Here is a 25190-nt window from a genome sequence, read left to right as displayed (position 1 = left end):
ACACACACACACACACACACACACACACACACACACACACACGCGCACGCACAGACACACAGACACACACACACACACACACACACACACACACACACACACACACACACACACACACACGTATGGTTAGCCCTTTTGGCACCCATTGCCATTCCCAAATCTGGTGCTATCCTCTTCTTTAAGTTGAAGTCCAAAAAAACACAGGCCCTGACATACCTGAGGTCCAAAAACAAAAATCCACATGTAAGCTAATGGAGCTTTAAGTGGTCCAACCCTGGCTGAAAATGCAGTAATTAACTAAACAACACAGGGAGCACTTCTGCAAATGCAGATACTGAATGCTGATAATGAAGATCATGAACCCTGACATCTTAACCTTTGGTGCACCTTAGCTATACTTACATGTGTGTGTTTGTGTGTTTACATATATTTATATATATAGTTATATATATGTGTGTGTGTGTGCGTCTACACACACACATATATATATATATATATATATATATATATATATATATATATAATGTTTTTCCTTCTTTTCTTCAATGGTTTATTTCTGAACACTGGACATGCATTGTCTGCATTATAATTATATTTCAGATTTCGTAGCAATACCTGTCTTGTGTCATAACTTTTTCTAATATGTGATAATGTATATATCCTTATGTGATTGATTCACTTTGTTATAGTTGTATCATTCACTCAAGTTCTTATGGAAGAATACTGTCTTTATTAGTTGCCTTCTAGCTCGGGTTGTACCTGAAAAGGGTCTTTACGCTAGAGTATTTAACCCAAATATAAATAATAAATACATATATATATATATATATATATATATATATATATATATATATATATATATATATATATATATATATGAATCTGTGTCAAGTGCTTAAACTATCGAAAGTTTGAGCACTTAAAGAAAAAAGATCAAATCTAAAAGATTCAGGAAAAAAAGTAAAAAGAAACTTTTTTTGATTTTTTTTTTTTTGTTTGTTTTTTGTTTGGGGGGGCTGTTTCCGAACTGTTGTGCTGACACTCCAAGCACTTGAACTTTTAGTAGTTTGAGGGCTTGACAGGAACCCATATATGTGTGCACGTGTGTATGTGTGTTTGTGCATGTGTATACAGAAATATATATATATATATATATATATATATAGAGAGAGAGAGAGAGATTGAGGAAATTATATTTTTCATTGTTGAGTTGTACTTTATTAGGCTGAAATACATCATAACTGAATTATCAAAACGTATCCAGCAAAGCTATTACTCAGTGGACAGGTGTTGCTGAGTTGGTTCTCGATAAATTATATGTGATGACTCAAGACCTGATGAAAGGTGAAGCAGCAAAATTGGTAGATATATATTTAGATATAGATATATATTTAGATATAGGTATAGGTATAGATATAAATATATATTTAGATATAGGTATAGATATAGATCTAGGTATAGGCATAGATCTGGATATAGGTATATAAATAGATATAGATTTATTTATTTATTTATTTATTTATTTACATTTGTTGACCGGAAGTGTCCGACTAGACGTAGGTCCATTTTCAGCGGAGGCCCGGGAAGAAAAGCTCCACAGTTAAAATAAACAGACAGTAGTTACATTGGATTGCATAGCGATTAACAATTTGATTAACATAGCAATTGATTACAAACATATTTACAGATGAAGAACATAGTACATCAGTAGACAATTAGAATCTTTATCTGCGAAGTAGATAACAGACATTAACAAATGTTATAATAAGAAGTTCCTGCTGTATAGTAAGTACTAGGCTTATGAGCATCTGAGCTTGCTATAATCAAGGTAGTTAGTGGGGTGGAAAGAAAGGTAGTGGTTGGATGGGGTGGATGATATTAGAGTGGGAGTTGCAAGGGCATAGCCAGCATGTTTTTAGGTGCACTTTTAGTAAAGTTTTGAAGTGGGTGCATTATGGTACGGAGGTAATTGTGGGTGGGAGGGAGTTCCATAATTTGGCTATGACACAGGAGAATAGTGCTTCACCAGCAGAATTACTGGCTTTAGTGATCTGCAAGTGATTTTTGTTGCTAGATCTTAGTGGTCTGGTGGTGAGATAGGGTTGGAGTAGATTCTGGAGGGATGGGACATTTAGTGGATGGTTTACTAGTTTGTGGGTGAGTGAGAGTTGATACCATTGAAGTTGTTGAGGGAGTTCATGCCAGCCCAGTTCAGCAAGTGAGAGACAGTGGTGATTACGGTAGGATGCCCCTGTGGTGAATTTGGCGATTTTGTTGTAGCAGATCTCTAGCTTGTTTAGATCGCATTGCCTTAGGTTGGTATATATTGAAGAGGCATAAAGCAGGGTGGAGATAATGTGGGGAATTAGCTACTGAAATCTTTACTGCTTTGGTGAGAAGTTGCTTATTTCTGTATAGGGCTCCTAGTTTTTATGGACTTTTTTTATAGTCATGGATATGTGAATGTCAAATTTTAGTTTATTGTCTATTTCCACTCCTAGCAATTTGGTGTGTTCAGTTGGGTATATAGTGGTGTTGTCTTTTGCTGTGATGTTAAAGTGACAGTTGTTTTGAGTATGTTTGGTGGGTTGGAAGATGAGTAGTTTAGTTTTGTTTGGGTTGGGTATTAATTGAATATATAGATATAGATGTGAAGTAAAAAATCTTATCATGGGTCTTCTTTGGTTGCTACATTGGTTTCTTGAAGGCCAGTATGTTGTTATCTTGACAGTTAAACCTCTGAATCTATGCAGTTAAAATTCAAAGGCTGTAATGCCTATAACCTAATCCAAGGGAAATTATTATTAGATTAAGCAGAGAATACCTGAAGTGCTGTTAACTCATTCAGTGGGTAAATCATGATTTTTACTTAATAGTTTTGATACTGATGCTAAAGGTTTAAACAGAAAAAAATATTTAATGCTGTCAAACAAGAAAACAGTTTAGACTGAGATAGTCAAAGTGATCACAGTTGTGAATAAGGTTAAGGAGCTAATTTCATTTTGGGAGCATGTTATGTCATTGAACATAATTTCAGTGAACACAAAAAGAAAGAGTGCTGTTCACCGAAATTACTTTCCCGACAATGGAGTTTGCTTTTTTCTCCACTGTTGTGCGATCACATAGTTGATATATATAAATTTGGGGGTACCCCACATGGATGGTACAGGGGGCTTGCAACCCTGCAAAAAAAAATCTTTAGTTGCTTGTTGAAGGTGTTTTTGGTGAACATTTTTTTTTCCATTTGCCAAAATTACCTTTGACTCGAAATGAATCCTTCTGTTTTCTATTAAAGAAAATGCCTTCTTGTTGTCAGTATTTCATTACAGACAAAAGTATTGAAGGGAGATTCTTTATTTGAATTTGTCTGCCACTTTGGGTTTCACCTCTAGCTCAAGTTTAGCATAGGCAAGTGATTACATTCTTACAGTCATGACATCTGTAAGCACAATGACCAGATACAGACCCAAAGTGCAGACAGTGCTGTGAAAAGAGAACTTCAGAAAGTGACCCACTGACTAACAACTTAATGTTATAGCAATGGCTCTGGTCATGATGTTGTGCCTGTTACAGCAGCAAATGTCTTCATTGCTATTGTGTGTGCCACACCTCTCAACTTCTTAGTGCAAGAATTCTGGACAGAGCCAAACATAATGGGGGGGACGGCCAAAAAATAGGGAGAACTTTTAAATATTGTCATTATAAACTTAGAAAGTTGATGGAATATCATGTTTTGCATTGACATATATTTTACGAGAGGTGTGAAGTTTGAAACTCAAATGTTTGTCATTATTTACTAACTTCAGTCCTCAATAATTTGTCAGAAAAACCACAAACTGTATGAGGAACTGATCAAAAATACGAAGCAAAATTCTGTACGTTCTATGAAAATCTGGACAGTTGAGAGATATGGTGTGTATTATGGTTGCTTAGTTGCAGACCAGCCTTTCGCTTTAAATATTCCTTTTGAGAATGAAATGGCTCATACTTTAAAACTCCACAAAGACGATGCTGAATTTTATGAAAGTTGAATTGTGTGCATTTCATTTGGTATTTGTTAGTGCTTAATGTGTACCCAAGAAAGTATGTTTTTGCACTGCTGTAGTGAGATGTTTATACAATTATGCTTTGACAAGTAATTCATTTTTATGTTTTGAACAGCAGTTACAGCTATACACACTGCAAAAATGCCAGCAAAATAGTTTGAATTTTATCATCACTTACAGCTTCTCATTTGCTCAACCATTCATGTTTCTATTCTTTTAAATTACTATTAGAGTCTTAATGAATTTTAATAAACATAATTTTTATATTTATGTTAATATGATATATATTTCAACAGTATATTAAGAATCAACCATGTTTAGTTTGGGTTGCCAGTAACCAAAAATGTATTTATTGATGTTTGAATACCCGGAATGTCCAATTGGATAGGAGTGCATTTTCAATGGAGGCCCAGTTAGAAAAGCTCCAAAGTATTACAAAACATTTTAAGAACAATAATTTTACAGTCTTTAAAAATTATACAAAAAAAAAAAAAACAACCACAGTTTAAATAATTTTACCAGATTAGACATAATATAAAAAACGATTAAGAATAGATACAAGTTATGACAATTATTTAATAGAGAAATTTTAGCCAGTTTATAGAGGAATTAAAGGTATGTTAGTATAATACAAGACTGCAATATGAAGTGAGAGAAAAGCAGGCTTATGGTATTTACAGAGAAGGCCAGGGGAGACAAATTGATAGAAGTAAGGAAGCAAATGCAGAAGGAAGAGTTAGAACATTTATGGTATGAACAGGTATTTGCTCACATTTAATGGTATCATTTATCATGGTGTTGAGCAAGAACTGAGCCAACGTTTGGCCAGGAAGTCTTTCAGAATAGTTTTGAAGTATAGGAGGGAGGGTATTTACCTGATGGATAGAAATACGTAGTTCCAGGCCTTAGAAACATGGTATGAGTACAAGCAATGTCCTGCAGATTTGTTAGGTTTGTGGACAGACAGGAGTTTTTGGTTAGTGGATTGTAATGGCTGACTTGGAACAGTTGTATAGAATGTTATCTAGTGCTGGACCAGCTGATGGATTCTGGATAATTTTATAGGTGGTTAGAACTGTGTATATGTTAATTGATCCTTACCAATTTAGGCGTTTTAGTGCTATACAGTGGTGAGTTCTGAAAGGGATATTTGCTGCAAATTTAGCAACTTTATTATAGCATTGTTCAAGTTTTGTGATGCCTGAAGGTTGGTAAGAATGGGAGTATCACAAAGAAGTGTGGGGAGGAGAAAAGTAGTGGCAAGTGTAGCTTTAGTTGCATTGGTGAGAAAGTTTTGGCACTATTCACCATCCCTAGTTTTTGATGAGTTTTTCTTGTGCAGTTTTGCATATGAAGATGAAATTTAAGACTACCATCCAGTATTAGCCCAAATAATTTGCTATGAGAAGTGACTTCAGTTGTTATAGCATCAAGAGTACTTTAAATTTTGTTTTTTTCATGAGAGAGGGATTGGGGAAAAAACAGCAGTTTGGGTTTTTTAGGTTTGAGCATGAATTGTGAGCTACAAAGCCATGTTTCTTTTGCTCTTAAAGTTTCCTGAAATTTTTTGGACTTGTGCCATGTTGTCAGATGTGTAAATGAGTGTGGAGTCATCTGTGTACAGGAAGGCCTGTTGTGTGGATAAATGGAGGGTGTTGGTGACAGTGTTAAAGAGGAGATGACCAAGGATAGAGCCTTGTAGCACACCGGTGGTGACTGGGAGGTATGGAGAGAGGGAGGAGTACCGTTTTACTGACTGATACCAATGGATGGGTAGCTTTTGAACCATACACGGGTGGGCAAAGAGAGACCTAATGAGGACATTTGAAGTAGAAGTTTGCTGTGACAAACTGTGGTGAAGTCTTTAGATAAGTCTAGAAATAAGGAAGAGACTAGTTTGCTGTTATTTCTAGCTTTATTTACAGTATCTATATAGGATAGAAGTGCAGTGTTAGCACTATGGAAAGGACATAATCCATGTTGTGTGGGGGATAGGGGTTGTACCTGCAAGAGATAGTTTAGTAATTGTTTTTCAATACATTTTGCAAGTATTTTGGAGGGGGTGGATAAGATTGCTATAATCCGAAGTTATTAATGTCTGTTGAATTTCCTCTTTTATTCAAATGGATAATGTGTGAGTTTTTCCAGAGAGAGGGAATGTGGGATTCCTGGACTGACCTATTTATAAGGATTGAGATATGGTAGGTAATGCTACTGGCTGCTATTTTAAAGTTCTCAGTTGGAAGGTCAGCAGCTGAAGTTGAGCATTGTTTGAGTTTAAGAGTATTTCTGTGTAGGATGTGGGCACTGATTTGAAGGTAAAAGTGGATGTGGTGATACATGGTTGCTGGGCAGGATTAGGCTTAGATGTTAGGGAATCCTTTGTAAGAAATGCTATACTGTCGATGAAATAAGAGTTGAATCACATTGTGGTTTCATGTGATGATTTATTAGAAGAGAGGCTAGGGCTGAATTTAAGGCTGGGTCGCAGGATTTCTTAAATGGCCTTCCAGAATTTTTAGGCTTGTGCTTACTATTATTCTGAAAGTTATAGTATATTTTTTGTCTTGATTAATTTACATTTTAGTGTGACTGCAAACCATTGTGACGTTTTCAAGATATTGTGATATTTTATATTTTTCCATTCTTTCCATACTTTTTCTCTATCGTGCGTTAGCATTCTATTCTTTTTTGGATAGTCAGATTGCATTATTTGTTTTTAGTCTCTTCCTTCCAAGAGGTGCAAGGCTATTTAGGATATTTAGGAAAGATGTATTAAATTAATTTACAGCATCAGCTAAGGGAAGAATTTTAGGAAGTTCCAGTTAATGGATGATAGGGTAATAATGAATATTTCTGGGTTAAACTTGGAAAGGTTGCATGTTGTTTTATAAGCATGATGTTTAAGTGGTAGATATGTGACATAGAATGGGAGATGATCACTGAGACAGTCTGACATTGTACCTGAGGTGTATTTGCTAGGGTTAGACACTAAGATTCAGTCTAATAGGAAATCGGATGTCTTGCTATAATTTGTGGAGCTATTAATTAGTTATGTGAAATCAAATAAGTTCATGCTAGATGCAGGGGAATTAGAGTTTGTCAAGCCAACAGACATTTACATCACCTAGTAGTATTTTTTCTTGTGGAATTATGGATATCCAATGTAGGATATGTTCCAGTATAGTTGTATTGTCGTCAGGAGGGGTGTAAGGGGCAGTAATACATATTTGTTTATAATTGTTTAATTTCAAGAAAGTAATAAGAAGCTCTGCTGAACTTAATTTTGGTATTGGTTTGTCGTAAGGGGAAATGTGGTCGTTGTTTGAAAATATTAAAGCAATACCACCACCCTTCCTCTTTATACAGTTTAAGGTGGAGGTGAGATTACATCAAGGATCAGCCCTGAGCCCTTTCTTATTTGCAATGGTGATGGACAGGTTGACAGACGAGATCAGACAGGAGTCCCCGTGGACTATGATGTTTGCAGATGACATTGTGATCTGTAGTGAGAGTAGGGAACAGGTGGAGGAGACCCTGGAGAGGTGGAGATAGAGAGAAGAGGAATGAAGGTCAGCAGGACTAAGACAGAATTTATGTGTGTGAATGAGAGGGAGGATAGAGGAATGGTGAGGATGCAAGGAGAAGAGGTGGTGAAGGTGGATGAGTTTAAATACTTGGGATCAATAGTTCAGAGTAATGGTGAGTGTGGAAGAGAGGTGAAGAAGAGAGTACAGGCAGGATGGAGTGGGTGGAGAAGAGTGTCAGGAGTGATTTGTGAGAGACGAGTACCAGTAAGAGTGAAAGGAAGGTCTACAAGAGGGTAGTGAGACCCGCTATGTTATGTGGGTTGGAGACAGTGGCATTGACAAAAAGGCAGGAGTTAGAGTTGGATGTGGTAGAGTTAAAGATGTTAAGATTTGCACTGGGTGTGACGAGGGTGGACAGGATTAGGAATAAGTATATTAGAGGGTCGGCTCAGGTTGGAAGGTTTGGAGACAAAACCAGAGAGGCAAGATTACATTGGTTTGGACATGTGCTGAGGAAGGATGTGGAGTATATTGAGAAAAAGATGCTAAGGATGAAGCTACCAGGTAACAGGAAAAGAGGAAGGCCTAAGATAAGGTTTATGGATGTGGTGAGAGAGGACATGCAGGTGGTTGGTGTGACAGAGCAAGATGCAGAGGACAGGAAGAAATGGAGACAGATGATCCGCTGTGGTGACCCTTAACAGGAACAGCCGAAAGAAGATAATGATAGGTGATATTATAGCTGGGAAGTGTAATTTCGGAGTCATTCATCTTGGGTTTAAGCCAAGTTTCAGTTACAGCAAGAATACCAAGCTTATGTTGGGTAATCAAAATATGTAGTTCAGCACTTGTATTTCTTATGCTTCTTACATTTGCAGCAGCAAAAGTTAGATTACAGGAACTGGGTGTTGACTGTTATAGGGTTAGAGCAATGTGTGGAAGAGAAGTGCCTTAATGTTCATTGTGACTGGTGAGGCCAAGATTAGGGTGACTGTCTCCTCTAGAAGGATTTTAGTATATTGGGGAATTAGTGATGCTTGTTTTTTGGGGAGTATTTTTCCACTTAATTTATTTTGGTTTGAGTTGAAATGGAGTAATCAGTCTATATATGGTGTTATAATTGGAGTAAAGGTGAGAGGTGTCATTAAATCGGTTTGGTGCAATGTGTGGAGAGTGTAGGTAGGAAGTATGAATATGGGTAGTTGAGACAGAGTTGGATATATGTTGAGAGCTACTATAGGGTCATGGTAGGATGAGAGATGGCTGAGGATCACAAGAAGAACAGAGGATAAGCTGAGGCATAGCATGATTAAGTAAAGGAATTTGTATGTTATTTAGGCAGGTAGTGGGGAAGTAAGGATCAAGAATGAAAAAGAATTTGCAGGGCAGAATGTTATTTAGTGGTGGTGGAGTCTGAAATATGAAAGAGGGTAGATAGGAAAGAAGTATTTTCTATGAAGCAGGAAAGTTAGGTTGTCCTGGTGTCTGGAATGTAAGGAATAGATTGGTTTAAAGGCTAGAGTATGAGGATGTAAATAAAATAGGTAGACGTGAAGGTTTATTTGGGAAAGTCGAAGATACAATGTGGAATAGATAGGTACTGTTAGAGAAGAGTTTGACTGTGAATTGATATATAGTGCAAAGCAGTATGGGAGAGAGAAATGTAGTTGAGAATGGTACTAAAAGAATAAATGGAAATGGAAGTTGGGAATTAGGTAAAAAAAAACAGGAATAAAAAAATTGTGGTAAACAAAACTTGTGGGGAATTTGTAGGATATGTATATAAAAGATGAGTGAAGGAACTCACTGTAAAGATTAGTACAAGAAAATATATACCTTTGCATCAGACACGGTAGCACATCTTCCCAGTTTCCATCAGTTTCTGTCGAAAGAGTATCTTTATATAAGGAGTAGAACAGATTATAATGAATAGCAAAAATCACCCACATCCATTTTCCTTTTCCTTTCACCCAATAATGTTCTCCCACCCTGATAATATAGTTCTGCCTCGTTGCTTCCAGCTTTATTTCTATGTCCCTGAACCCTTAAGACAGGAGAGATGATAAGGAATTGCGATATGTGCTATGCTATGTTTTAATGTCATAAAGAGGAAGAGGAGGATATCCAGCTCTGTTAATATAGGACAAGCAAAGCCCTGACTACAGCTCAGGCCACCTGTGTTTGAATATCAGTTTGGGTTTACGTTGGAGCTGGCAAGTAAAAAGGAGGAATGATGTGGTTTAACTGGCTTGCTTCTGGGGAGGTGTTAGTGCACATGTCTAAGTTCTTGCTCCAGTGGTAGAATCCCTAATAGTTCACAAGAGGTGGTGGATTCCGTGGGGCAAGGCATCCTTGACTGGTTATGTCACATTTGACAATGAATGACATTCCCCCAGTTGCTTACCAGTTACACATCAATCCATAGGGGTGTCATGAGAAATATGTAGTGGGTTTAAAAAATCATCTCATAGCAAATTCCATGCTATGGGACACTAATAGTTCAGTAGGTCATGCGGTGGCTGATGGGTGGCATGCGTATGCAATCAACATGAATCGAAAACAAAATGAAGAGAATGAAGATAGTATCACAAAACTGAAATGTACAATGAAGTAGACTGTATCAAATATCAAAGATGAAATACTTGGAAACAGTGTGGGCAAGAAATGTTAGAAGTCTGTGTAAGGATAATTATACCAAATGATCACATAAGAAAATAAAAACTGTAAGTAATGCTCACTTCTTACTTTTCTCAGGCATGTTACACAGCACAGCCATGCGTTGTTAATATTATTTCAGAATGTCTGTGCTAGTTTGGAACTGTGCCATGCACCTTACTCGTAATTACTGCTTTGAAATAACAACAGTCAATGGACTAACTGTAATGGCAGGAAAGGTCAAGAGAATAAAGAGAGTGAATGTTCTTCAGAGAGGAAATGGATAGATGAATCCTGCACTTAAAAAATACATCCATTCATGGCTCCCATTATGATATTCAGAAAAGTGGAACAACTGTGGTATTCCAGAAAGAGTTATATATGGTGTAGCATGCTTCCCCAGTTATTAACTCCACACTTGAATCTATAAAAAGTGCCTCTGGGATTCCCAAATCCATTTGTCATAGTAGTGGCATAGGAAGGGTCCACTTTGGAGCTGGCGTGGACGAAGGAAGGAGTGGTATGACTTAGTTGGCTCCAATATCAGATCCCTATGCCAAATTTTAAAAGAGGAATCGGGACCACTATGCCACATTACTTAGAATTTTTACATTGATGCTGGAACACCATTGTAAAACTTTTAAGTAAAAGAGTTACCTGTTAAGCTCAGTAAGCCTTTGTGGCATATGTCAGAACTGGACCTGCAGACATTATCTAGGTTGCAATGTAAATTCACAGTACCACTTCTAAAATACAGGTAGTGGTGTACCAAAGCACACATAATGTTAAGTCTAGATGGGGAAGACCTTATCTCACTGTTGTGAGTTTGTGAGTTTTATTTTAAAAAGTTAAACTGCATTCACATAGTACAACCTTACACTAATCCACCATTATATTTGTGGACGTAACCAACCATGCATAACAGATATTTCTTTGTAATGGATTCATTTTTATGCCTGGCATGCAGATGATGATGTGGGGATGGCTGACTGCAGGAAATTTCAGAAGTTATACAGCAAGCTTGACAGCCATTGGATTGGACTTGTAATATGTAATTAATTTAAGTAGACTCTTTAATAATCTTATTATCTGTATTAGTGTAATGTGTTCTGTAGACTTGTGGCATTGTCTTAATGTTAGGTAGTTTGACCTGCATGATGCGATATCAGGATGGAGAGCTGGGATTTAGGTTTGGGGTAACCCTGCAAGATGGTGTAGGCCCTCTACAGCCCTACCCTGAACTTTATGGAATTCAACCCTAAACATTTGAATTGAAATAATATATATTTAAGTCTATGCTGTGGGGTGTCTCTGAATATTTCCCTTACTCCAAGGGAATACAGTCTTATTGTTTGTATGTGTAAGTCACATGGGTATGGGAGATGTATACCCCCAGTGTTTGGGGTGCAGGACAGAGCTTGATCATTGACAATGCCATTAGACTTTTGCACATATTTAAGCTATGGGAAGATGAATTGCAGTGAATAAATAAACTACATTCAATCCATCTCCAGCCTTACTTTTGAATTTGCTAAGATGAACAACATTAATTTAACATGCTTTCTTTAGAGGTGATGGCAGATATGTAAATTAACAGATGCACTGACATAAAGACAAACTGATAAAAGGATGCATGACTATGAACAAGTCATTTTTGTTATATAATAATGGTAGCATCAAAGAGTTGTTACATTTTGTTTGTTTTCTGATTCCAGTTTATCCTCCCCAGGATAACGAGGGAGCCAGAACCATTCTCGACAGGTATCAGGCATAAGGCATGGAATCAGTTCTGAGTGGGACTCAAGTTCTTTGGAGTGTCTGACAATATACGCGCACACACACACACACACACACACACACACACACACACACACACTGGCACACTCAGAATGCACACTGTACCCACACTTGCATGCAGTTTGGGGAATTGTTATTTTAATCTTTTGGAATACGCTGCACTCACACCTACATGCAGTTTAAGGATTGCCATTTTAATCTATTGGCATGACTGTGAGATGTGGGAAGAAACCCAAGCACCAGGTGAAGACCCTCTTAGCCACAGGTTTACATGAATACTCCAAACAGAATGCACATCATTTGGAAAGTAAACCAAAGAAAGAAAAACTGTGAAGCATCAATGCTATTGTAGTGGTTGTAAGCTGATGGTTCAGACCTGTGCCACTGTAGACACTCCTGGTATTTTCTGAAGAAAACTGACATAAAGTAGTACTTTTAAATAAACAAACATACTCTACTAAATGTACATAACTGCCATGCAGATCACAGTGGTGAAATATAGAAAATTATGTTTCTTGATGACTGCATAGTATATGATTTTTTTCTCCTGAGTGTATACACTAATTTTAGATAAGACTTTACTTTATGTGCAACCATTAAACCCTTTTAAAAGTTCTGAACCCACCTTTTTTTTTTCATTAAAGCATCTGATGTGTGCTGGATTGTGGTGTCTTGTGGAAGGGGATACATCTTGTAAAACAAAGCTGGACCCTCCCTTGGATGGTACGGAATGCGGAGCAGACAAGGTATTTGTACTTCTTAATACATTTCTTTATTGCATTACTTCTGAATAGAGACAGTGGCCCACTACTATTTTGAGTAGATTTCATTTTCCTTGGAACGCAAAATGTTCTTCAAATTGATCACTGCTGCAGTGGTATATGGGTTATATACAGCCAAGAATATAACAGCCAATCAGCTGTGAAAGCTTCAGAGTACCTTTCCCACACCCAAACTGTCAAGCAACTTGAGCTGAACTGACTAAAAGACAAGTCTGGGTTCAAAGCCCTTCAGAGTTTCCAGCCACTGAAGAGTGTGATCCTCTGATGCTTTTGAGGATCGACAGTCAGCTTGTGCTTTTCTTCCCCCTTTGGGGGAAAAAACTTCCATTTCCTTATATATACTGATCTTTTATTGCTTTCCTCTTCATGAAAGTTATTTTAAATCTAGGAGTGTTGTGTTTTAATGGACTGTGTCAAGACTGTAACATCTTTTCAAATGGAGTACTCTTTTTTTCTCTCAGTTTAAAAGTAGTGTAAAGTAACTGAAAACATATTTTCTGTGGAGAAATTGTGTTTATTTTTCTATTGTAGGGCTGCCATAAAGTGTTTTTTTACATGTTTACTCTGTTAAAAAGTAAATTTTGTGTACTGGTAGTTTTACTAGCATTTGCTGCTTGTCTTCCCTGGGAAAGAGGCATCATTTTTAGCTTGACCATTGAACAGATTGCTGGGCCCATGGTTGGTCGTTCTTCGAACTACAAAAAAGAAAAAAAAAAGTATGCAGACAGCCTTTGCCAGCACAGCAAGCTAACAGTTTGCTTCAGACATAGGTGGGTGACTATGCTATGGCCACGTTGTACCTCAGACCACTCATCTTTTACCCCAGATCCCTTGGTTGTAGCACTTACAGCCATTATGTACTGGGGATTAGCCACATCCTCTGCAGCTGTTGGGGTCCCCCTCAGTGGGCAAAGGAGAAATACTGTTGGCCATGGAAGAGGGGAAAGGGAAGGTTTCCCTGTTGTGCAAGAATGCTGTGCCCATCCCTAGGGAAACAATGACTGCCATTAATAACATGGATGTTCCCTTTTTTCCAGTCAAAAATAAACAGAAAACCAAGCAAGTATATCTACTTCTCCTCAAATTTTTTTGGATAGGAGTAGTTTTCTGGGTCTGGCTCAGGATTTAATTCAGGCTATCAATCCTCTTGTAAAGTAGTTTCTGGCAAAATACAGAGGGATTAATATTTTCCTGAAGAGATTCAAGCTTCTGAATATTAATAGGAAGATGCAGGGACAGTTCAAGTTTTTGTCCTCAGATTTCTGATTCAGACACTGAGGAGAGCTCAATTTCTGGTTCTGCCTGTGGGGGGGTTCTCTTTCTCTGATACTGTTTCTAGAACATGCCAGTGTTTTTACTGGGCAAGCACTGAGGTTTTCAGTCTCTTAGAGAATACTATGAGTTGCTATAAAAGGATTTTCCGGAACCTACACTTAGTCCTTCTCCCCTGTCTGCTTCAGAGGATGTGTGTCTTACAGCCAGCATTTTTTCTGATAGTCTGATAGCTGTCCCAAAGAAGGCAGATGCGATGTATAAAGTTCCTCAGTTGTCAGGTAGGATGTCTAAGGCTCTTCAGTCTTTTAAATTTTTATATAATATTCCCAAGCCTGACCCAGCAGCTATAGCCTTAGTTGACTTCACTGCTCCTAATCACTTAGTTAAATCCAATCCTACTCTTTCTAACAAGGATGGGAACATTATAGATAGGTATGTGAAAAGTGCATAATCCTGTAGTTCTGATTTTCAGAATTTTAGGTTGTCAGGCTCATATGTTAAAGTTTGACCTGACGTATTATGAAAGTTTGAAGAGTGTTTTATCTACAGCTTTTTATTGTGAAGATAATCTGTTTTTAATAACTTAGTCTCTTCTGTTGGACAGTTCACTACTCATTGTTTGCAGAGTGTGTATATGACTCTGTTGATACTTCTTCCAGAGCTATGGCCACTGGTACTGTTTTAAGTAGATTTGCTTAGCTGCATTCTCAGAACCTCCCAGATGATATAAAAATGGGATTTTAAATTCTCCCTTGGATAGAGATATAGTATTTGGCCCTTCTGCTGCAGAGATGATCATGAAGTAGGCAAGGTGATACAGGGAATATATCTAAACTTTTCAGCCCTCCTTCCCTAAATTGTCCAAGGAATTTGTTTCTCCTCATCCAATTTTGGTAAAAACAGAATAAACAGTCTCAACAGAATTCAGCTAAACAGACATTTAAGAATAAGTGGCAAGGGGTTCCAAAACGAAGTCTCTAACCTCCTAAAAAAGAACATTCCAACACTTCTGAATGATTATTCAAGAGACTTTGTAACCCCTCACACCCTGGCCACTTCTCTATTCCTGAATGTCTGAATCTCCATTTTTCTCTTTGGCAGCAGATTGTTTCAGACAGCTGGGTTCTGATATTCATTCCCCAGGGTTACAGATGGCAGTGGGAGGAAATTCCTCCTTTCCAGTGGTATCATTCCTCATCCTGCATATCAGACTCTTTTGTTTCCATGTGTTCTTCATCACATGCTGTCCCAAGGAGTGAAAGAACCAGTTCCGCCTTCCCAAGTGGGGAAGGGGTTTTATTAAAAGATGTTCCTAGTGCCAAATAAAGAAAATGCTTTGAGTCCAGTTCTGGATCATTATTTCCTAAACCGGTTTGTGATAGTACCAAAATTCAAAATTATGTCATTTCACAACTTTTTTTCTTCTTTCGCCTCTTTCAAGTTTCCTGGCAACACTAGACTTAAAATATGCTTATCATCATAACCTGTGGGTCGCATTATCAGTTCTGTGACTTACCGTTTGGACTATCCACTGCACCAAGAGTATTCACAAAGTGTTTAGCTCCAATTATATCTCATTGCAGGCTACAGCGTATCCACATTTTTCCATATTCAGATATCTTGCTTGTCTTTGCAAAATCTCAGGAATCTATCTATGGTGCGAGATCTCTTGCAAACACTGGGATTCCAAGAGAACATTGAGACGTCTTTCTTCACTCCATACAGGATTGTGTTCCTGGGATGTCAACTAGACACCTCTGTTCAAAGAGCTTTTCTTTCACAGGAAAAATAGATCTTTATTTAGATTTCTTTCTAAGGTTTTCCACTCAGACTTTTGTCACTGCAAGGAATACCTCAGGATTTTTGGTGTCATGGCATCTATGATTCCATTGATATCCTTGGCAAGACTCCACATGAGAAAAATACAGTGGTATCTGAAATCTCTTTGGTCCCAGCAACAGCATCCTTTATCTTTTCAAATCCCAGTACTGGGGTTTATCAGAAAATAAATATTTTGGTGGAGACTGTGATATAGGGAAATAATGCCAGCCCAGCTATCTGGAATTTTGTAAATAATTCTATGTCATTTTAAAATATTGATATGATTTATACAGAACTGTATATTATGTATTGAGCTAAAATGTCACCACAGCATGCCCTGCTGACTTAGACCAGAAATGTATATAAAGTATATACCTGAGCAAATATACGTTTTAACAGCAGAAACTAGAAAATAAAAGGGTTAATTTGCAAAACTTCAAAAAAATAAATTGAAATTGAATTGCTTTACTATTGTGCTATAAAAGTTCTCTCTTAGTTTCAGTGTAGCAGACACAATGTCTAGAGCTAGAAGTTTTGTATTGTCTTGAAAGAGAAGTAATTACTAGATTTAAAATGTAAAGTGTTTTATTGTTTTATGACTTCCAAGATCTGCAAACATCTGAGAGATATGTATTTTTCACATACAGATGTTAAATTCTGTTAGTTTATGTTTAGCCTGGGAATTGAAGTCAGGTGACAAAAAGTGATGTTATCCAAGCTAACCCAGCTTTCATATTTGATATTAATTTAAGAACTCTGTCAGAGGGCCCTGGCAAGAAAATCCACTTAGCATCACCATCTGCACTTGCCTTGCAGTAAGTAAGATTTAGGGCATAGTGTCTTTTTAGATATAGATGGGAATATAGTAAATATTAGCTTAGATGTTTTCTGTATTTATTTGAGACTGTCCTGCAATGATGTTTTAAAATACTTCATGTGATTTTGAACTCTGAAGCAACTGTGTTAGTGTACTGAGTATTGCCTTGTTCTTTTATTATTTATTATTAAATATATTTAAACCAGTCTTTATGGCTGATATTTGTGAGACATATTTAAGCTCTTAAGAGTACTTGTATATTTATTTCATGACACTGTGCAGGGCACTACAATAGCTTTGCTTGGTCAGACTTACCATTTGGATTAATATTAGCATTACACAGTAGGACTGGACACCCTATGTAAGGGCCTTATAGTAGCTGATAAGTAAGGGTTCTGGAGGCAGTGATAACTACCTTATAGTCTGGGAAGAACAGGGCATAGCCACTAAACCTGTGCCAGCCTTCCCAGTGTGTGTGTGTGTGTGTGTGTGTGTGTGTGTGTGTGTAAAACACATCTCAGAGTGTGTTTGTCAGCTGCGTGGGCAGGGAAATGAATCACTGGTTGGACAGAGTGAGTGTTAGAGGGCTTTGCTTGGAACCCTGGCTGCTAAGGTCTGAACTCTATAGCAGTGCCAGTGGGAAGTCTTACTGGGGATCTGGGGAAAGAGGCAAAAAACACCTTCAGACTGACTGTGGTCTCTGAGTGCTCTTAAGGGAAATTGCACTTTACTGTGTGTGTACTTGTCATCCTCCCATTGTGCACGTTGCCTACTGTTGCCAGTGGTGAGGATTGTGGCTCCTCGATTACTGGGCCTGTGCAGGGGCTTACCATATTAATTGGTTGGCAGAGGTGGGATAGCCACATCCCATATTAATTGGCTTGTAGTGGTGTGGATATTGAATTCCTGTAGCCTGTGTATAGTGGTCACTGAAGGTGTTTCCATGCTCAATCAGCCACACAGTGAACATTCAGAGTTTTACATCACAACTGTTTTTTTTTTTTTTTTGTTAGCTTAGTTAGTCAGGGAGGGCAGGCAAGCATGTCAGCAGAGGAGTATGGTAAGCAGACAAAGAGGCAGTCGGCTGAGATGTGCCTGGCTAAAGGGCTGGTGCATGCCAACCTGACTAAGGAAGAAATTATTTTAGCTGTGGGCACAGCTGTTTCGCAGACCAGTGATCAGGAAAACAACCAGGCTGGCCTTGGAGATGTACAACCCTCAGAAAATAGCTCAACCTTTCCACAGAGGACTTAAAAATCTGTCTGGAGTTAGAGACTTGAGCTGGAGGCCAAGCATTTGGAAATAAAAGCAGCAGAGAGATAGAGACATCTATGGGCTGAGGAAAATGAGAAACTGAGACATCTTATAGGTTCATAGGTTCATAGGTAGGTACTAGGCTATTGGCCCTAGGGCCTATACAAGCCTAGCCAAAAAGGTACTCTGGCTTTCTCCACCCAAGAAAATTATTTTCTTGTGCCCCTGTCAAGCAAAACCACAGAAGTGATCCCTGGGGTGAATTTCCTATTACCCATCCAATCATCAAGATTTTTCTTGAAGAGTGCTAATGAGGAGCTTTGTTTGACATATATAGGTAGTCTGTTCCAGAGTATGGGAGGTCTCTGGGACAGGAATCTATCCCTCCAGCATGTTCTGTTTATTGCGGTGACAAGGTTTAGGTCCCTAGAGCATGTAGCTCGGAGGGATTGGGATTTCTTTAAGTGGAGCATGTCCAACTGCTCTTGGTTTGACATAGCTTTGTATGTTAGGCAGAGATCACCTCTGAATAAGTGATATGCGGCGGAGTAAAGCTGGAATTGTTTGAGACGGTCTGTCTAAGGCATCTGTTTGAGGCCAGTAATCCTCTTTGTGAGGTATTTTTGTGGCCTTACCTGTTGTTGTAGCTGTCTTGTGAGTACATACCAAAAGGGGCATTGTACTCTATAATGGGTCTAATGAGTGATGAGTAGAGAGGAACAATGACCTCTTTTTTTCTGGATGAGAAACCGTTTGTGATGAGGTGTGCCACATAGAAGGATTTCCTGATCACTGTGGCGATGTGATTATCAAAGGAGAGACTACTGTACACCTGTGTCTCAAGATCTCTTATCACACTTTTGGTGTTAAGTAGACTACCGCATATGTGGTAGTTCATGGATACAGAGTTTTTACCAAAGGGGATGACAATGCACTTTTTGGCATTGAGCTTGAGACCATGTCTTTGGCACCAGGCATCTATCTCAGTGAGGCCCTTTTGTAGGATGTCCACATCATTAGGAGTTTCGATTATGGCTCCTAGTTTGCAGTCATCTGCAAATTTAGTTAGCCAAAGACTTTCTGTGTTAGCCTGTACTTCAGAGAAGTAGATACCAAACAGGAGAGGACCCAGGACTGAACCCTGTGGTACTCCACTTGTCACTGGTCTGAAGTCTGATTTGGAGTCTGCTACTTTCACAGTGTGGGTTCTGTCAGTAAGCCAGTTGTCAACCCATCTTGTGACATAGGGATTTATACATAGTTTAGTGAGTTTATCTATAATTCCAGAGTGGGGGATGGTGTTGAACACCTTGGCGAGATCTAGATAGGCTGTGTGAACCACCTTATCCTCATCTATGGCTTTGGTGACTACTTCAAAGAAGTCTATCAGGTTTAGGAGACATGATCTGCCTTTTACAAACCCAAACTGTGTGGGGTCCAGAGTTTGGAGATCTCCAGTGTCTTTGTTTGAGTTCCATGATGATACGTTCCATGGCCTTGCAGACGAGGCTTGTCAGGCTAATGGAGCGGCAGTTCCCGGGGTCTGTTGTGGCCCCCCTTTGTGGAGTGGCATAACTTTCATGGTGCCCCATTCAATGGGCACAAAGCCTGAGGTGAGGCTATGATTGAACATGGTACTTAGGTGGGGTGCCAGTTCATTCTGTAGTTCATGTAGAAGGCAGCCTGGGATGTTGTCAGGTCCCATGGATGCTGTGTTCTTGGCTTTGGAGAGTGAGGTGATTACAGGAATTTTGCATTCTTCCGGTATAAAGATGGGCCCTTTAGGGGGTGAGAGGGGGGGTAAAGTTAGCACTGAACCTATCTGCCAGGATGTTGGCAATATCAGTTGGTTCTGTATATTTAGTGTCATTGTGCTGTAACTCAGAGCAGATCTGAGTGTTGCCATTGAGATTCTTGACATAGCTATAGAATGCTTTGTGGTTGTCTTTAGAATCAGTGGCAAGTTTGTTTTCATAACTAGCTTTGGAGGATTTTATGAGGGATCTCAGCTTCTTACTGAGGCTGACCAGGGAGTTCCTCCAATCATGGGATTTTACTCTTTTTTGCAACAGTTTCTTTCTTCTGTTGTAGAGTGTGTTTATGGCAGAAGACCACCAGACTGGCTTCCTTTTTTTGGAGGATAGCATCTTGGTTCTGTTAGGGATAGCACAATACATGCACTTGTGTAAGTGCTTATAAAGTGCATTTGTGTCGGATTCAGCAGTCGTACCTCTATTGTCCATCTGCATGGGTGTCGTGAAGTTTGCCACTTCTGTCTTAAGAAGCTTGAAGTTGGCTTTGGAGAATATTTATACGGTTGTTTTCCTAATAGGGGGTGGGAGCGGGATGTGGATGTCTAGGGTGATTAGCTTGTGGTCGGATCTAACCAACGAGGAGCTGACCTCTGGTGTGGAACACCGGTCACCTATGCTGGTGATGACCAGGTCTAGGATATTGCTGCCCCTGGTGGAGGTGTGGATAAGTTGATCCAAGGCATTGGAATTGATGATTTCCAGAAAACGTTGAGCAAAAGAGTTGGTACATGAGTAGTTTTCCCAGTTAATGGTAGGGTAGTTGAAATCACCCATTATTAGAGTGTTGGGCTGTACCTTAATATTTTCCAGTGTATCAAGAAAAGAGGAGTGGGAATCCTGGGGCATGGTGGGGGGTCTGTAGCAAGCTACAATCTGGATTGCGGTTTTGCCCAGAGTTAGTTGAACTTAGATAATCTCGGATGCATTATGCTGAGCAACTAGCTTGGAGGTGTGGATATCCTTAATGAATATGAACACGCCTCCACCTTTAGTGTTTCGGTCTGGGTTTGGTGGCCGAAAGGTGTGGTATGAATTATAGCCTGGTAATGCAGGGATGCTTTCTGGAGCTTTGAACCATGTCTCTGTCACTGCACAGATGTCAGTGTTCTCCATTTTAAAGAGTGCCTCGAGTGAGTGCATTTTGAGGTTTAGACTTCTAGCATTGAGTAGCGTTACCCTCAGATTTTGCTTACTTGTACCTGTTACAGTGGTGAATTTGTCATTTGAACCATGCCTAAAAAAGGCACTATAGGGGTGGCAAGAGCCTTTGCCAGTATCCGGAATCCCAAGGGTGACAGGTGCAGGCCATCTCTGGCAAAGCAGTGTGGTCTGTCGATCATGTCATCCCAGGCAGACAGATACTGGATTCCCTTAGAATGACATCAGAAGCTTAGCCAATTGTTAAAGTCAATCATTTTGTCCTTGTACTGTGGTGTCATTCTGGGTGATGGCAGGATGCTACTCAGGGCTAGGGTCATACTGGCCTGGGCTACAAGATCGGAGAGCTCCTCCATGTCTCTTTTCTTGTAGTCCAGGGAGGTACGTCTCAGGTCATTCACACCAACATGGACAATGACAGTCATATTTGTACTTGTTGTGGAGTGACCTGAGTGTGTGTGTTATATGGCGGATCCTAGCACCTGACAGACAGCTGACATGTAACTTTTTCTTTGTTTAGCCTGGTGAGTAGAACATCAGTGTGCCTGACTATAGAGTCACCTATGACTAGAGTGTTGGGTACGTTATGCCTTATAGGCTGTAGTTGAGTGGCACACTGAGTATGTGGGCTATGTGTCATTTGGGTTGTGTTGGGGGGGTGGAGGTTGCTTGCATTTCTGCTTTTGAGGTCTCTGTTGTTTGGGCAGATTTGTACTGAGAGCCTCCGCGAATGTAAGTGTGTGTTTTGTGCTTCTGTGTGTGTGTTTTGGTGATGTAGGTTTTGAGGGACTATGTGATGAGTGTGGTGAGCTGCTAGTGTTTACCTTCTCCTCTTGACTGTCTAGGCCAATCTTTGGTGAGAGAGCTTTGCTTCCAATTTGGCTATATAAGTGCATCTCTCACAGGTTGTAGTGTAGGGTGGTAGGAGGAGAGGGTTGTCTGTGTACATGAGGCAATTGTTGCATTGTCCCAAGATGCACAGATTCATCAGGTAGACAGGAGAGAACACCGGGAGCTGACCTTTAGACATGCCTGAATAGGTGCTTATTTATTAAGTACTAAAAACTGTTTTTCTCTAGACAAGTGAGGAAAGTTGAGTGCTGTAGCAATTTGTAACTTATTTAGTGCTTACAATGAGTTATGAACAAGTGCTGAGCTCAAAGAAACAGATGAGTGCTAAAACTAAAAAGCTGGCTAGTTGCAAGGGAAATTTTGAAGAACAGACTTTATAGCGCCAGGAATAGTTTAACTCCAGTTAAGTGGGGGGAGATCTTAGGAGCTCACAAACAGTCCTGGACACAGCAAATCCATATCTGGACAAGACCTGCCACAGGAAAGGGGGAAAGCAAGCTTAGATTTTTTTTCCAGTAAAGTGGAAATGGACAAAGCTGGAACAGACGTTAATTCAACGTTAAGAATCTGAGTGGGTTGGCCTTCACAAATGTTCTCTATTAGATTGAGTGAACTAATGACACTAGATTGGGAGGAGTGTCACAGATCAAATATACAGTATGGGCAGGCAACTGCAAAGCCACCAAGTATAAGATTACAGTTCCTAGCTGTAGCCACTAAATGAAAGTTTTAAACAGATCAAGGAGCAGACTCGAGAATGCTTTTAACTGTAAACAGACAATCAAAAATGCATAGAAAAGCTCAGATAGAGCACTCACAAACAGAAAATACAACTCAGTATGAAAAAGCAGTTTACAGTTAAGTAATGTTAAAACAGTATAAAGCAGTACATAAATGCAGTGCAACAATACAAAAAGCTTTATAACAGTGCAAAATGTAGTAGATCAACTGTATAGCACAATTATCAGCATTTCAGAAGTGCAGTTCAGTGAAAAAAGTGTAAGAAATAACTTATCCTGCTCTTAGAATCTTAAGGAATTTCCACTTATGCAATGCAATCCAGAGCCTGAGCAATACAAGCAGAACCTTTATAAGACACAGGGTTTATATAACATTAAGAATGGAAGAGTTGAAAGATCAGATTACTACTCAGCCCCTGCTATTACCCAATCACTCGTACTACAGAAGGTCAGGAGGCCCTGTTACTCTCAATAATAATGAAGACAATCAGCAGAAAATGGCTGCCAGAAACACAGGAAACTCAAACAAAACTATGAGCCTAGACAACAGGCCTCTATCAAGATTATGCCATGTGAGCAGAACACAGAAATCTCACTTTAAAAGCATAGAAAGAACACCCACAAAGAGAAAATACAAGTCTCAGTATGAAAAAGCAGTTTACAATTTAGTAATTAAATAAAAAATGCAATTATAGTAATGCACACTATTACAGTTCCTAGCTGTAGCCACTAAATGAAAGTTTTAAACAGATCAAGGAGCAGACTCGAGAATGATTTTAACTGTAAACAGACCATCAAAAATGCACAGAAAAGCTTGGATAGAGCACTCACAAACAGAAAATTCAACTCTCAGTATGAAAAGCAGTTTACAGTTAAGTAATGTTAAAACAGTATAAAACAGTAATAAATGCAGTGAAACAATAAAAAAGATTTATAACAGTGCACAATGTGGTAGATCAACTGTATAGCACAATTATAAGCATTTCAGAAGTGCAGTTCAGTGAAAAAAGTGTAAGAAATAACTTATCCTGCTCTTGGAATCTTAAGGAATTTCATAGGTTCATAGGTTCTTAGGTCGGTACTAGGCTATCAGCCCTAGGGCCTATACAAGCCTAGCCATAACAATTCCCTGGCTATTTCTTCCCACATTATTTATTTTCCTGGACCCCTGTCTAGCAGGGCGACTGACGTGATCCCTGGGGTGAATTTCCTTTCTCCCATCCAATCGTCAAGGTTCCTCTTGAAGAGGTCCAAAGAGGCACTCTGCTTGACATGTATGGGCAATCTGTTCCAGAGTCTGGGGAGTCTCTTATGCAATGCAATCCAGAGCCTGAGCAATACTTGAGGCTGAGGAAAATGAAAAACTGAGAAATCTAGAGGCTGTGGAAAATGACAAACTGCGATGTCTAGAGGCTGAGGAGAGGTAGAAGCAGATGCAACATAAAAAGTAGATGCTGACTCTTTGCCAGAGTCATGGAGGTAATGGGGAAGGGAGTAGCTGAACCCAGAAGCAACAAAGGTCAGTAGATTTCTTCCACAATTTACACAGGGGATAATTTTGATAGTTTCAGTCATATGTTTGAAAGGGTATGTAAACAGCATAATGCTGACCAAGGGCTCTGGGTACAGTTCCTGGCTCCCTTACTCCATGGTAAAGCTGTAACTGCTATTTCTAAATTGTCTGATACTGATTGCTTAAATTATAATATTCTAATAAACTGTCTTTTAGAATGCTTTAAGTCAACACCTGAAGCTTATAGGTAAAGGTTTTGTGAGCATAGACGCAAGGCAGATGAAAGTGTGTGTAAATATATTGCTGAACTAAGCAGTTAGTTTCATAGGTGGGTGAACGGATGTCACGTAACCACTTTTAAAGGGCTGGTAGACTTTATGGTGAGGGAACAAGCCCTTAGCACTTTGCTTGAGGACACGAGACTCTGGTTAGCTGATAAACAATGCAGTAATGCAGATGAGTTGGGGAAGAAGGAAGACCTATACCTACCAAGCAAGGTATCACTGCCCAGGAAAGGGACACCCAGTGCTGCTCATGGGTCTAAAGGAACCCATGTTGGGCAGCCCGGACTGCCCCAACAGAGTCTGCCAGTAGCAGGGGAAGCCACTAGTCCAGGTACACATACAGGACCAAGGGTTAAATGTTTTAAATGCAACCAGTGGGGCAGTGCAGCATATAGATGTCCATGGAGGCAAAGTGGGGAACAAAAGGTGGGAGAGCCAGTAAGTGGGAATGACAGAATGCCAGCAGTAAGTTGTCTCAAGACAACAAGGGTACCAAACTACCACAAGAGGTTATATCCTATCTTAATAGATGGAAAAGAAGCAACTTCTAAGAGAGACACAGCCTCTGACCTAACCATTGTGAAGCCTGCAATGGTTAAGGAGGAGCACTACTTGCTTGGGCAGTCTACTCCAGTCAAAGCTTTAGGAGAGTCCCCATTCCAAATTACTTTATCTAGGGTTCACCTTGACTGGGAGGGTAGAAAAGGAAGACAGCAAGTAGGTGTGTTTGAAGATACCCCTACAGATGTCCTGATAAGGAATGATTTTGATAATTCAGTACCATGTGTTCATGCAGTTACACGCAGTCAGGCTTGGAGACAAGCATGTGGGTCCGGTAGCCTGGGGGAGACC

General features: G+C 39.3%; 1 protein-coding gene across 2 annotated transcripts in view; it reads left to right on the top strand.

The window, feature by feature from the left end:
* Positions 1-25190, top strand: part of ADAMTS17 (ADAM metallopeptidase with thrombospondin type 1 motif 17) — a 3302852-nt gene that overhangs the window by 1845840 nt on the left and 1431822 nt on the right. For both annotated transcript variants that reach the window (XM_044078403.1, XM_044078402.1), the window contains exon 11: positions 12673-12774. In XM_044078403.1, coding sequence (XP_043934338.1) covers positions 12673-12774 — 102 coding nt within the window. The remainder of the gene's footprint in view (positions 1-12672; positions 12775-25190) is intronic.

Source organism: Protopterus annectens, chromosome 7.part0 (genome assembly GCF_019279795.1).
Source record: "Protopterus annectens isolate FY-2018-M chromosome 7.part0, PAN1.0, whole genome shotgun sequence".
NCBI lineage: Eukaryota > Metazoa > Chordata > Ceratodontiformes > Protopteridae > Protopterus > Protopterus annectens.
The sequence above is the reverse complement of the archived record's forward strand: the minus strand, read 5'-3'. Positions and strand labels throughout refer to the sequence as shown.